General features: G+C 36.6%; 1 protein-coding gene across 6 annotated transcripts in view; it reads right to left on the bottom strand.

Moving 5' to 3' along the window:
* The window catches only part of PCCA (propionyl-CoA carboxylase subunit alpha), a 371,716-nt gene that overhangs the window by 212,531 nt on the left and 144,161 nt on the right, over positions 1 to 15,024 (bottom strand). For all 6 annotated transcript variants that reach the window (XM_081297671.1, XM_081297670.1, XM_081297669.1 and 3 more), the window contains exon 9: positions 4,836 to 4,914. In XM_081297671.1, the coding sequence (XP_081153797.1) occupies positions 4,836 to 4,914 (79 nt within the window). The remainder of the gene's footprint in view (positions 1 to 4,835; positions 4,915 to 15,024) is intronic.

The raw sequence follows: 15,024 nt of genomic DNA on the forward strand, positions 1-15,024 counted from the left end.
AAACAGAAAGCACCCTCAAAGAGCCTAAAGTCTAGTGGGGACATTCAAATGGGTGGGACAATCACTTCTATTCATGTCATACATCTCACTTAAATTTGGATAGGGAAAAGAAAGCCAGAGATAATTATGAAAATATCTAAGTCTGTGTTCAACACCTTCATTATTCTCTTCCCAATTTATTGTATAATATCAAACATTTTTATAAAAATCTTTCCAATGTTCTAACGATTCTACGACAAGTCATAGACACCTCTTAGGATAAAATATAAAAACAAATAATGATCACTAAATTTTATAATGCTTCCAAAGAATACTAAAATGTTGTGGCTTACACACAAAGAAAGTTCTTCAGGAGTGGGAGAGAGGAAAAGAAAGAACGGATTAGTTGTGGCATAATATCCACAATGAGTTATTACAGAAGTTAAATACCTGGGTATTCATTAGACCTTTCGTTTATTTGGAATTTGGTGGTTTTCAAATGAACAAAGGACATAGAGCAACTTTTAAAAGCAAAGAGCATATAATGTATTATTAAAGCCAACAGAGCTACACTTTTGTTGATCTAAACAAAAGAGATGGCTTGTTTACCAAGCTGCACAGAGTCATATTTTTCAGTAGAAAATGATCTATATTTACAAACTATATAAATATAATTTGAATCAATGTGCCATTTACTTGCCAAGTAAGGGTTAAATTATTTAATAAAAGATGCCATATGAATGGCTATAATAACTTCTTTCGTGAAAACACTAAACTCTAAGTTAAAATTCAGGATCAACAATAGCACAACAAGTCCCACTGGCAGGAAACTGGGAAGAGCAATCCCTCCCATAAGACAGCCTGTTCCCTACAATAGCATGGAGCAGGTCTGATAAGAAATCTGAGAACTAGGGGCTGGGGTGGTGGCCCAGCTGTAGAGTGCTCGCCTAGCATACATGCATGAGCATGCACTGGGTTCGATTCTCGGCACCACATAAAAACAAACTATTGTATCCACCTAAAAACTAAAGATACATAAATAAATAAATATTTTTAAAAAAAGAAATCTGAGAACTAAAGAGGAGCAATAAAAATTAAGTGTTGGGCTTTCAGTGAAATTGCTATATAATATCACGCAAAAGAGGAAAACAATGAGGAAAAAAAGTAACGTTCACTAAATATACACCTCTCACAAAACCTGCAAATGGTTTCCAGCATCTTTCTTATGCCATTCTTTCCTATGAAGAGGCTGTATGTAGCAACGGTCTTCCCAAGGATGACAAATGACAGTGTCTCCCATCCAGGTGCTGTTCTAGAATCCCGCCACTCCAGGTGAAGAAGTGGAGTCACATTGCATTGGATTTGGTCAGAACCTAGTACTCCCTGGCAATCACCAGAAGGTGGTGGAGGGGAAACAGGGTGATTTCTAAGAATGGGTCATATATAATATGAAAAAATATACTCTACTTAAAAAAAAAAAAAAAGGTAATACAGCTTCCATCTGGATTTGAAACAACTGATCTTGTAACTCCGGGTCACCTTGTAGAAGTCCCAAACCACCAGACTGTGAGGAAGATCAAGCCACCCATGGAAGGGTCCTGTGGTTCAAAGGGTTCTATTTAAAATTGTGAACAACAAACAGGAAAAAAATCTTTGAGACATTAAACCTGAACTTTGATAGATAAATGTCAAATAGAATGGACTGTGAGGTCAAATGGGACTAAGCAGCCTCCCTGCTTCTGCGTGCTTCTGTCCCCACACAATATCCAGTCAGCCCAACTCCACACACCCATAGTTAATTCATGCTCTATGTAAAGGTGCTAAGCCAGGCCGAGAGAGTTCCAGAGAGTCTAAAAACCAGAGCAATGCAGCATTCTTCAACTTGGAAGACAGAAGCCCTCACTTGGACCTTCATCTCTCAGCATGTCCCAAGAAATTTTCAAGTGAAACAAAGTTGTGTCATATACATTCAATTCATATAAATTCAACACTAAGACAAAGAGAAAGTAAGAACACACCTAAAAAGCCAGGGGAGAGTCCACGCGTCATCCATGAGCACTCTCACTCTGTGTCAGTCCCTCAGCACTCCAGTCTCTATGTTCAAAATCACACTCTTTTTTGACACCGCCACCAATCACACCATTTTTCTTGCACAGATGATCACAGCAGCCTCCTCACTGGTTTCTCTGATTTCAAGATCATGATTCTGCCCCCCTCAAGTCCACCACCAAATAGCAACCAGAGTGGCCCTAGTAAGACCTCAGTCAGAAAACCTCCACAGCTGGTTAATCTGATAATACACACAGAAGTTCATTGAATTCTTCTCTATACTTTTTCAAATATCGGGAATTTGAAGTTCCATGATGGTCTTTTCTGCTCAGATCACTCCAGCAGCTTCGCACCTGACTGAGAGCCAGCAGATCTCCCTGACCCCACAAAGGCACTCTGAGCTGCCCCTTCTGCCTTCCCTCCCTTGCCACCCGGTCTTGGTTCTCCTGCAAGAGGACGGCTGCGCTTGCCGTTCCCTCGCCTGGATCCTCACCTCCTGGCTCCAGCGCTGGCTCCTCAAGGACAGGCCTAGAGGTGGTCTGAGGGGAATTCCCTCCAGGACTCCTCAAGTCTCTGCCCATTTTTATGTTTCTTATGCTATTCTCACCTTCCACAGTGATTTTTGTTTGACTCCTACTACCACCTGCAGAATTTCCCAACCTTGTTTATGCCATGGATCCCTTTCACAAGATGATACAGCACAGAAACATTTTGTCAAAATAAGGCTTAAACTGTTATAAAACGCATGGGGTCACCAGGCATGATAGGACAGACCTGTTGTCCCGGGTACTCAGTAAGATGACCTAGGCCCAGAAGTGCAGGGCCAGATTGGGCAAAACAGCGAGACCCTGCTCTTTAAAAAAAAAAAAAAAGTAATAATTATAACAGCTTATAGCATGAGCAAGGCCCTGGGTTCTATCCCCAGCACTGCAAATAACAGCAAAAATAATATCAATTAATAATTTAAAAATTAAAAATACATAGGATTGCAGAGGAAACAAAATAATATTGAAATACAGATATTGAAAATTTTTACACATTTAAACATAATACAAGTGGTTCCTTGTTAAATAATGAGCACTGACGATGGGTCTCATGATCAGCGTAACTCATCTGCAAAAACATAATGAGATAACACATATGACTTTCTAGCAGTAAAAACTTCTACAGATACTACTATTCCCCTGGCTGTTGTTCCCAGGAGGAAACATGCATCCCAGGCAGAGGCTGGTAAGAGAAATCTGTGGTTTTCATTCATCCCCATTCATGAACCTCCCCTTACCAAGTTAAGAACCCCTGATCTAGTACATAAAATATGTGAAGGAATTTTATTCATTGCTATGTCCCTGAAGCCTTACTAAAACAGCACCTGTCAACAGCAGGCTCTCAGCAAATATTGCATTTCTTCTTGTTGGGTTAGCAGAAGAGGGAAGAGGAGCATCTCTGTGATCTTGGTCATTTCCTGGTGCAGAGCCACTGTGAGAGTGAGGTTGGAATTTACAGACTGTCATCCTCACAAAACAAGCCAAGCACGTCCCTGGTGTCAACCAAAGAAACAGTGGTGTTGTGAGTCAGTTGTCCTGTAGAGCTGACACTCCATGAGTTCCAAACACAGTGCCTTCCCACAAGGCCTTAAAGGAGAATGCAGAGCAGCCAGGAGATTTTCAAGGTAATTGCTCTCTTCAGAACCTCCTGTCTTTAGTAAGGTTTGGTCCCACTGTACTGGATGACTTTCACACTAATAAATCCAAATTCCTGTCTTTAGGAGCTTTATGAGGGAAGTGAATGGGGAAAGAAATGAGCAAAGGAGGAAATAGCAGAGTTAAGCATCTGAAAGGCCAGATGACTTCTGGGTGGAGAAAAGGCAGGAAAGACAACATAACAATAAAAAAAAAAAATGTGATTTCTCATCGCATCATCTCCCAAAATAACAACTCTCCTGCTGTCAATTTTGAAAATAAGGAAAATAAATATGAACAGAGTTCCTTAAACCTGCTTCTATTAGGCAGTTTCTTGAACTACTCCTTTCTAATCACTATAATGTCACCAATATGTTTGATTTTTAAAATTTTGTCTCTTGGAAGTTACTTTTGATTTCTGAGACTAGTAAAAAGAAAGTGACCTAAATTTACAACAAAGTGCTTTGTATATAAAAGACATGCAGCAATTTCAAACTGAGAAAAGAATACGTTTCACACTATAAAATATCAAAATAGTTCACTACTTTTATGGACTAGCAAAGTACAACAAGTACATAATAAGGTAAGACATAAATTCTTTTTATCATTGTTGTGTTTTCGTGGGTTTTTTTGTTTTGTTTTGTTTTTTTGTTTTGTTTTGGTTTGGTTTTGCAGTACTGGGTATGGAACGCAGGGTTCTTGTGCATGCTGAGCAAGCACTCTACCACTGAGCTATACCCACAGCCCTGACATAAACATTCAATGAAATTATGTCTACTCTTAAATATATTTGGTTCAAATTTTCAGATTACCTTCCAAATTAGAGAGTCAAATGTTAGTAACTTCTGCCTAAAAAATAGAATAACTATAATTGTTTAAAAATATACTGTAAAAACAAAAAGTCCTTTGTTAATGTTTTAAAATACCCTTATAAAAGCCTCTCTATAATAGGATATTCATCTCAAAATATAAAAAATGAAGACTTCTCCATAATTTCTATTTTTCCCCATTCAATAAGTGGTTATTGTAATTACTCCATTATGCTGTTAGTATCTGTTTACTTGCCAGCTTAATAAAACTCTGGCAACTGCAATTTTCATCAAAAGTACATTTTGGACAGAGGCTCACCTGGTCTCCTCATCATTCCAAGCGACGCGCATGCCTTTCCCGCCACCGCCTGCTGAGGCCTTGATCATGACCGGGTAGCCTAGCCGCAGGGAGGAATTGGACAGAAGTTCAGACTTTGATCATCTGGATGTATGAACATGACAACTGACCACATGTTCAATAACGCAGAAGACAATAACTAATTTATTTAAAAGTTCCTTTCTTCAGAGTCGAAAAAATAACACCAGTGTAATGATCAAATATACATTTTTAAAATGAGAGTGTGGCCATTTTAAAAGAAAAAAAAAAGGCTACTTGTAGCAATAAACATAACATTTTCTCTGGCAATAAAATAAGAGCTAAACTAAATAAATAATTTGACAGTGAATTCCAAAATCAGAAATAGATGAGTATTAACTAGCCAAAGATAAAAGAAGCAACTTATGTAACACTAAGAAACACAAACACACAAATTCCCTTCATCTGTTTGCATGTTTAACAAATTGAATTCCCTTTTTTCAAAAGTTGTGATTACCAGGTACTATAAGTATTTTCATCTGAAAAAACACAGGGAACAGGTTTATCAGCAAAACCTGATGGTATACAGATTGCAGGATCTGCAATCTGTATACGGGGTAAAAATGGGAGTTCATAACCCACTTGAATCAAATGTATGAAAAATGATATGTCAAGAGCTATGTAATGTTTTGAACAACTAATAAAACAAAAAACCTGATGGTACTGAGAAAAATCACACGTGGCTGCAGAAAAGATCTAAGTGAGAAGCACCACTCCACAGCATCATGAAGGTACAAAGTGAGTTCCAAAACTAAGGGCATCTCCAGCTAATGTTTATAAAAGAAAAGGAAATCATAAAATTGTTGTTAAAAGATTGAGTATTTAGTTACGGTAAAGTTTTTGACAGCAAGAGTCACCCTGACGATACATTAAGAAAAGCTATAACATCCCCTTCTCTAGAGGTTTGCTGGAAACACTGTGGAAATGCTCATATGTATAAGACCATTTGTTTATGATCTTTCCCAAAGAAAGAAGCAGTCAGTGATCCCTTAAAGGACCCTCTCTGGCCTGTGATTCTGTAGCAACATTAAACTCTAGCTAAAGGATCCTGAGGGAAAAGGAAGAAAGGCCAGAAGTCACAGACTTTGACCCCTCCACCACAAAACATCACCTTAACTTCAGCTTAGTTAAAATGACACTTGCTTCCTAAATATTTTATAGTCAATTCAATTTAAAATGTTTTGTTTGTTGCTTATGTGGGATAGCATTTTTTAAAATGCTAAATCGGTGAGAAAAAGACAAATAACACATTGTTCTTGTATGAAGGGCCTTATAATTCAGGAAAAGAGGCAGAGCACCCAAATAACGTATCAGTGGGGACTCAAAGAGCAGAGGATCACAGGAAGGTGGAGAGAAAAGGGTAAGAAAAATACAACATAGGAAGTGTCATTTAAATGAGGCTCCAGAGGAGGAGAAAGATTGGAACATTTCAGACAAAACAGAGGTACTCATAAGATGAGTTTAAGAAGAGAGTGAAACATTCCTGTTGAGTACAGACTACCTTTGGGTTAGCATAAGAAAAAGAAGTAAATACACAGACTGGGCAGCATATTCTTGAAGCTGCATGAAATCTTGCATGAGGTTTGATCCTGAGGGACAGTCAATGCTGTGGCCTCACAATGAAAGTCACATATAGGAATTAGTTTGCAATCAGTAAGGAACAATCAGCCTGCATTTTAAGAGTGAAGAAACGCCGCCCCCCCCCCAACAATTCAAACCTTGTTAAACTTTTTGCCTACAAAATTCCATTTACAAAAATTTAAGGTCTTTTTTAGACAAATGGATCCATACCCCTCTAAAAATGTGTTATCAATTCACCACCACATATTATCTATCTCTGCAACAGGAAACCACAAGAGATGTGATGTCTATGTCCCACGTGTCTACCATTTTCAGATCCCTCTAAGGATTAGGAAATATGGCATTTTTTTTTTCATTCTAGTATTAATCTCATCTTATTAATTTACGATGGGACCTGGACCATGCAATGATTTGTGAGTTTCAAAATCAGATAGTTTAAAAAAGGGGGTGGGGGGAGTCTAACTGGGAAAAGAAACCATAAAATTTGGCAATAAGAAATTATTCCATGTTCAGAAAAGGGGAGAAGTGATTAGAAAATAGGGCAAGACATAATAAGGCAATTTGGGCTCCCAAAAAAGAGACAATGAGGTATCAGGCCTGTGAACACATTAACCCAGGAGGCAGGACTCTCTGATCAAAGCCTAAGAACCAGATCTAACAGGGTCAGGAGGAAGAGGGGGAGAAACTGGCAGAGTGACAGTTAGACAGTCTAACTTTTTGAGCTATCTTCGAAATTAATATAAAGGTAAACTTTTCTACTCAAGTTCTTATGCAAAATAACTCAATGAATGAAAGTGATTCTGGGATTACCTATTTCTGTGCTGTCACCATGCCATGAAGAAACAAGCCAACCACAACCAAAGAAGAATATTCCACACAACTGATGTTAAGTAATATCATATAGCTCAGTCCCTCATCCCTACTCTCTTGCTGTCTCTCCACCACTCTAGGTAAGCCACAAGGTATAGGGATAGAGAAGAAGAAGGGAAAAAAGATCTAGTGAAAGTTAATTTTTCCCAGAAAAATCAGAAATGATCAACAAGTTGATGATTGCTGCTACCCTCCTACCTCGAATGGACATGAAATGCCAGCTAATCTTCTCCTGCATTCTCTTTTCCAATGGAGCCCTTGCTCTTCTGTTTGGTTTTTGTCTACAATTCATTTATTTAATTTTATATTCTTCAACTGACATGTTTCCTTAGCACAACTACATACAATTCCTACAAGCTTTCAGAAGACACCTCAAAAATTTAGACCAAGAGTTAGTGTCATTCTGCCAGTTTCTCCCTCTCTTCCCCCTGACCCTGTTATATCTGGTTCTTAGGTTTTGATCAGGGAGTCCTGTCTCCTGGGTTAATGTGTTCAAATCTCCTGTTATGAAGATTACTTTTTTAAATATTTATTATTTAGTTGTAGTTAGACACAATATCTTTATTTTGTTTATCTATTTTTATGTGGTGCTGAGGACTGAACCCAGGGCCTCGCAAGTGCTAGGCAAGCGCTCTACTGCTAAGCCACAACCCCAGCCCTGAAGATTACTTTTAAAAAATAAAAAGCAGAACTCAAGGCCCAGTGTTATTTGTTTTCTCACCTTTACAGTCCTCTCATCAATACCTATTGCCGCTGCCTTCCCTATACCCCAGACCCAGAGACAGATGCAACCTGCCTGCTGACATTCTGAATCCAACATGGAGGGGACCTCCACTCCTCACTTCCCTCCTAGAAACAAGAGAAATGAACACTTCCAAAAATGAATGTATCAAATGCTATACTTGAACAATGAATGTATCAAATGCTACAATTAAATGATTTCTATTCCTACTTTTCTGGATTCCACTTTCAAAGTGACGTTTGACTATGGGACAAGACACCTTCTCTGCTTCTCTTGGCTCCCAACAAAAAGCATGGCATACTGTCCACCACAGAGCCAGCAGCCTTATTTCTACCTCTACCGCCAGATTTTCATTCATTAGCTCAAAATGTTTACTGAATACATATGATTTGCCAAACATGGGTCTGGTTCAGGGGGATAGGAGGATGAACAAGTCAGAAAGATTCCTGATCTCACACAGCCTACTACCCCTAGAAAATGCCACATGAATATGCATACACCTCATACAAATAGGCACCCACCCAAATACACATTACCATGCTCATATATACTTTTACATATATGTATACTATACACATGTGCGTGCAAACACACACACACACACACACACAAATGTAAAAGTGGATAAGAGCTACCATAGAAACAACACACAGAAATGTGATTAGGGTAACTTTTCCTTGAAAAGGGTTCTCTGAGGGAACATTTAGACTGAACCTGAATGATAAATAGAGGCTAGCCCTCACAAAAATCAACAAAGAAGGAATATTCCTGACAAAAGGACAAGTTACAAAGTGTGAGACAGGACAGGGAAGTAACCTGATAGAGTATTTATGATCATTTTGGCTGCATGCAATGAATGAATTGTGGGACCTGGGAGACTGATTAGGAAGCTTTTGCAGTAAGCATTCCAGGTGACAGACAGCTGTGATTCAGATTTGGCTAATCCAAGAGAGAAAGACAAAGACTTGAAGTTTGTTTTAGAATCTGAGTCAGTGATAGTTTGGACATGGAAGATAAGCAAATGAAGGCAGACTCCAGGGACTTAAGCGCTTTCCTGTTTAGCTATAGATTCCAAGTCAAAAAGAAGAATCTTCTGTAGGACTGACAGTGTTTTGTTCACCTATGGAAGACACGATAATTTACTCTTCAAGCAGATGCCGCCTCACACACAGTGCATAACCTGGTAACTGGGAAGCTGATAAAACAACATCTTGAGGCCGTGCATGGTGGCACATGCCTGAAATCCCAGTGGCTAGGGAGGTTGAGACAGGAGAATCATGAGTTCAAAGTCAGCCTCAGCAAAAAAGCGAGGCGCTAAACAACTCAGTGAGACCCTGTCTCTAAATGAAATACAAAATAGGGCTGGGGATGAGGGATGAGGCTCAGTGGTTAAGTGTCCCTGGGTTCAATCCCAAGTACAAAAGAAAAAAAAAAAACTTGATCCAATACTCATAATTCACAGAATAAAGAATTTTATTTCAACTTTTTACCTACAGTCTCTTGAACTAAAATTTCATAGGAAATAATAACTAATGGAAAAGAAAAGCAAAAAGGAAGAGGAAATGATATTTTGGGAGAAATGCCCTATTCCAAATTTAGTGATTCCCATCAGAAATCTCTAGTGGATCAAAGGGAAGGTGTGGCTCTTGGTGGTGGAAGGGTGTCTTCTTTTGGAAACATTTGGGAAATCTAGAATTAATTACAAGGCTTTTGTTTCCTAAAAGAAAGTTTCAAAGTAAAAAGAAAATAAAAGGTAGCCCAGGAGTAGGCGCTGTCCTCTCCATGGATAGGACAGGCCCCATCATGGGCCTCAGAGAAGAAATAAAGGGCCCCGAAGAAAAGGTCCATGACAGAGAGGAAGGACCCCCAGGTGAAGGCTGGGTGTCGGATCAGGGAGTCAAGGGTGTGTGCACTGGGGTCCTCAGACTTCCTCAAGCTCAATTAATGTAAAGCAGTTCACTGAACTCTGGGGTGTGTTTTTTTGCTTTTTTGGGGGGATATCATTCATGACAGTGACATTTTTTGATGAATGAAGTATGGACATTTTACAAAATATTCCACAATCTGAATGTATTTGATTATTTACTCATTTAATTCAGATTAACAACAAAAAATTTCTAACAAGCAATTTTTACATTCTATATTACTGATATTCTATCTTGATTTTTGTATCACACAAGGAAAAAAAAGACTCCACTAGTCTCATTACCCATAAAGTTAGATTTGAGTACTTAAGGTGGTGTATATTAAATTCCCTCACAGAAAACATGCCATTTTCCTTTTGTAACCAGCAAACCGTCACTGGACTGACACTTTGAAACCATGAATATCTTATATGTAAACAATATCTCACCCACTGGTAATAATGAATATTAATGATTTTTACTTTAATCAATTTCTACATTATTCACTGACAAATGAGCTTTTTAAAAATGAAGACAAATATCTTTGCCTGTCTTCACTGTTGCTTCTCCACTGACTAAAACAGGGCTTAGCCAATAATGTGCAAAATCATAGTTACTACATGAATGTTCTAGCTAACCATTTAAATAGCTCCACATCATTTATTTTTACTGCTGTAAGATATTTTACCTCATGAATATGTTATAGCATTATCCTATGAAGGCTCAGATGTTATCCACTGTTTTTACACATACAATGCTCCCATGAATATCTGTGTACTTGCTGTCTAGAACCCTGCCTAAGTGCTTGGAATACAGTTCTGGGAGTACAGCTATTGGATGGTGTGCAACTCTTATTGATTCCTTAAGAAATCAAACTTATTCACTTTTCTTTGTAATTACGATCATAATTATACAAACTACACCATCCCTTGCTAGGACTCCTACCATGGCCTCCTAATAGAACTCCCTACCACTGCCTCTGCCACACTCGAGGTCAGTGAAACTTTTTTAAGCCATATATGAAATCATACCTCCTGCCAGACATTGTGATGAGCTTACATAAGACTAAGAAAAAACCACAGAGGTACATTGAAGTACAAATCATGAACCCCAAGGACAGGTATGTGTGGAAGTAGAGAGAGGTAGCTTTCATACACCAGAAAGGACTATTCTAGACTTGTTAAAAGACTTTAAACAGGCTGGAGGGCTGGGGTTGTGGCTCAGTGGCAGAGCGCTTGCCTAGTATGTGTGAGACATTGACTTCAAACCTCAGCACCATATAAAAATGAACAGATAAAATAAAGGCATTCTGTCCATATACAACTACAAAAAATTTAAAAAAAAAAACAACAGGCCTGAAAGATATTAGCCTGCACATCAATTAATTTACCTGACAAATAAAATCAACTTCAATAACTTTTAGATAAATATTTTAAAAATCCGAATACACAGCATTCACAATATCCAAAATTCAATAAAAATTAAGAGATTGTGTGATGAAGAGAAAGAAAATAGGCAACAGAAACAAACTCAAATGAAGATCCTTAAAACATCCGTCACAAATACTACAGACTGAGTACACTAACCCAAAATGATTGGGGACAGAAGTATTTCAGATTTCAGAGTTTTTCTAATTTTAGAATATTTACATAGAATTACTAATAGAGTATCCTGAATCAAAAAACCTGAAATCTGAAACTCTACATATTCAAAAAATTTTAGGCATTGAAAATTCCAAAAAGGAACAAGGCAATATATATAATATATTTACTTATTATTTACAGTAATATATATATATAAAATATATTTACCTTCTTAGCATTCCAGTCAAGAAAAGGAAATAAAGAATAAAAAGATTATGGCCAGGTGCACTCCTGTAATCCCAGCAGCTCAGGAGGCTAAGACACAAGAATCATGAGTTCAAAGCCAGCCTCAGGAATAGCAAGGCGCTAAGCAAGTCAGTGAGACCTTGTCTCTAAATTAAAAAAATTGAGCTGGGGATATGGCTCAGTGGACAAGTGTCCCAGAGTTCAATCCCTGGTACCAAAAAGAAGGAGGGGAAAAAAAAGAATAAAGAGATTGGGAGGAAGAAATAAAACTGCCTTCTGTGACAGATAATATGACTACAAAGAAAATCTATTTAAAAATTCAAACAAATTCTCCAGAATTAATAAGCAATCATAGCAATACTGCAAAATATAAGGTTAAAATATAAGAGTTGATTGTGTTCCTGGGCTAGGGTTGTAGCTCAGGAGTAGAGCACTTGCCTAATACATGGGGGGCACTGGGTTTGATCAGCATCAATTAAAAAAAAAAGTAAATAAACAAAATAAAGATATTATGTCCATCTACAAGTAAAAATAGTTTTTTAAAATTGATAACATTCCTGTATACAATCTACAAATAATTGAAATATGAAATTTAAGACATGATATCATTTATATTAGCACTCAAAAATTGAGATAGATGTAAATCTAGCAAAATTTATATAGAATGTCTATGAGGAAAGCTATAAAACTCTGATTAAGGTAATCAAGAAGACTTCAATGGAGAGATACTCCACATTTATGGATAGGAAGATTTGGTACTGTTAAGATCAATTATCTGCAACTTAACATATAGGCTGAACATAAATCAAAATCCCAGCAAGTTATCTGTGGGTTTTGTGGATATCAACAAACTGATTCTAAAGTTTATATGGGAAGGCTAAAAACACAGAATAACTAACATAATTTTAAAAGATAAGGACAAATTCAAAAGACAGATACTTACAACTTAAAGATTCATTATGAAGCTACAGCAACCAAGACGCCAGGATACTAGTGAAGGACTCAATGAGTTAATTAAAGCAACAGAAGAGAACCCAGAAATAGTGCACACAAGTATACTCAACTAAACCTTGACCAAGAAGTAAAAGACTTCTTTCCAACAAGTGATACTGAATAATTAGATATTCGAACCAGAGGTGGGGCGGGGAGAGAAAGAGAGAAAGAATCTAGACAGTTTTTATGTTTCACCAAAAAAGTACTCAAAATTAATCTTATGATGTAAAACTATATAATCTCTGGAAGAATCAAAGAAAGGAAAAACAACACTGATAAATCAACCTTTACTAAAATTTAAAACTTCTATACAAAAGACATGCTTAAGAGAATTAAAATACAAGTCACAGATTGGGAGAAAATAGTTATAAAACACATACCTGAATTATATTTATATATATATATAACAAAAAAATTGCATTCAAAATATACTTGAAACTCTTGAAACTCAACAACAAGAAAACAACTTAAAACTGGGCAAATGATGTGAAAAAAAAAGCTCAATAAATAAGATATATAGAATGTAAACAAGAATATGAAAAAAATGTGCACATATGTCAGCAGAGAATTGCAAATTAAAACAACACAGTAATATATTACCACATGCCTACTGGAATAGCTAAAATTCAAAACCCTGACAAAACTAAATATTATCAAGGATGAAGGATGGCTAAATGATACCTTGAAGTCTAAATTTCTATAGCAAATACTGAAAGAATAAAAATAGAGAACAAAATTTCTATCATGGTACAAGGGGTGAGAAAGGAAAAGAACAAGATTTTTTTTTAAATCATCAGCACCAAAAAGAAGCTAAGAACAGAGAGAAAAGAGAATATAAACAATAGAACAAACAAAAATAAAAAAGCAGATGATATAAATAAACCAAAATATAGTAGTAAACACAACAAGTATAAATGGACTCAACTCTCCAGTTAAAAGACAGGAACTGCTAGTCTGAACAGAAAAAAAGTAAAAATCAGTCCATATACCTACAAGAGGGATGTAAAAAATAATAATTCACTGGCAGATTAAAGATGGGAAAAGGTAAAAGAACAAGGCCAAGTTAAGTTTATTTAGACATATTAATATCACATAAAATCTGACTAAAAAGAAAAATAACAAATTAGTCACAAATTTTTGATAAAAAGTAAAATTAACCAAAAAAATACATGTTACCTATTAATTTAACACAGGTAAAACCTGGCAAAAAATAAAATAAAATTTGGAAATCCACTTTTTAAATAAATGAACAGATTAAATATCCAAAAACATCATTAGAAGATTTAAATATCTTGACAGGTAGACTTGACCTATGGGTCATCTGTATAATACAAATAATATTTTGAGACTATGCATTCTTTTTTACACATGGAATATATATTTAGAGTGACTGGCCAAAAACAATGTTCTCAAATATAGAAAATTCTTAATTTAAAAAAAATCATATATTCATTGATCATAAAGCAATTAAGTTAGAAATAACAAAACAAAATTTTGTATTTTTTCAATTATTTCATTTTTTTCAATTATTCTAAATTATTTTATCAAATAACATGTCAAAAATCATAATGCAAATTTGAAACATATCAAAATTATAAAATAGGGTTAATTGCCAAGATCCCTAGTTCGGTAGTTTCTCCCAACTACTGGAAGTATTGGCAACTACAGCTGACTTTTCCTCAATTTTCTGCCTAGTCTTGTCTCATCCTAGGGGGAACTTACACCCCAGTGGTTAGCTTTTGCCTCAACTTGACAACTGTGAAACATTAACCCACATTTAGAACTCTGAGGCCTTTGTTAACACATGACGTCAACTCAGTTCAATTTCTCCCTTAGTCTAGTTTCCTTTACTCTCCCACAGGTGTTAAAGGGTATTTTTCCAATACACTTCCAGGGTCTGTCTGCCTCCAAAGATTCTAATTGTAATACAGGTGCCATCTGAAAAGTTATTATAGTGTTGTAAGCAAGAGATGACACTAACTTAAAAAAAGGAGTAGTAGAAATTAAAGAGAAGTGGATGAATTCAAGAAATATTTAGGAGAAGATAATGATGATGATCTCTTAAACATCATCATCATCATCATCATCTGCAAACTGAAAAACCACATGAGATACAACAGTGGAATACCAAATCATGGAGAAGGCTTCACAATTAATCATCAAAATCGTGACCTCTACTTCCTGCCTCCATAACACCTAACGCTGCAGATGAC

Source organism: Spermophilus citellus (assembly GCF_964194105.1).
Source record: "Spermophilus citellus genome assembly, chromosome: 1".
In the NCBI taxonomy this organism is placed as follows: domain Eukaryota; kingdom Metazoa; phylum Chordata; class Mammalia; order Rodentia; family Sciuridae; genus Spermophilus; species Spermophilus citellus.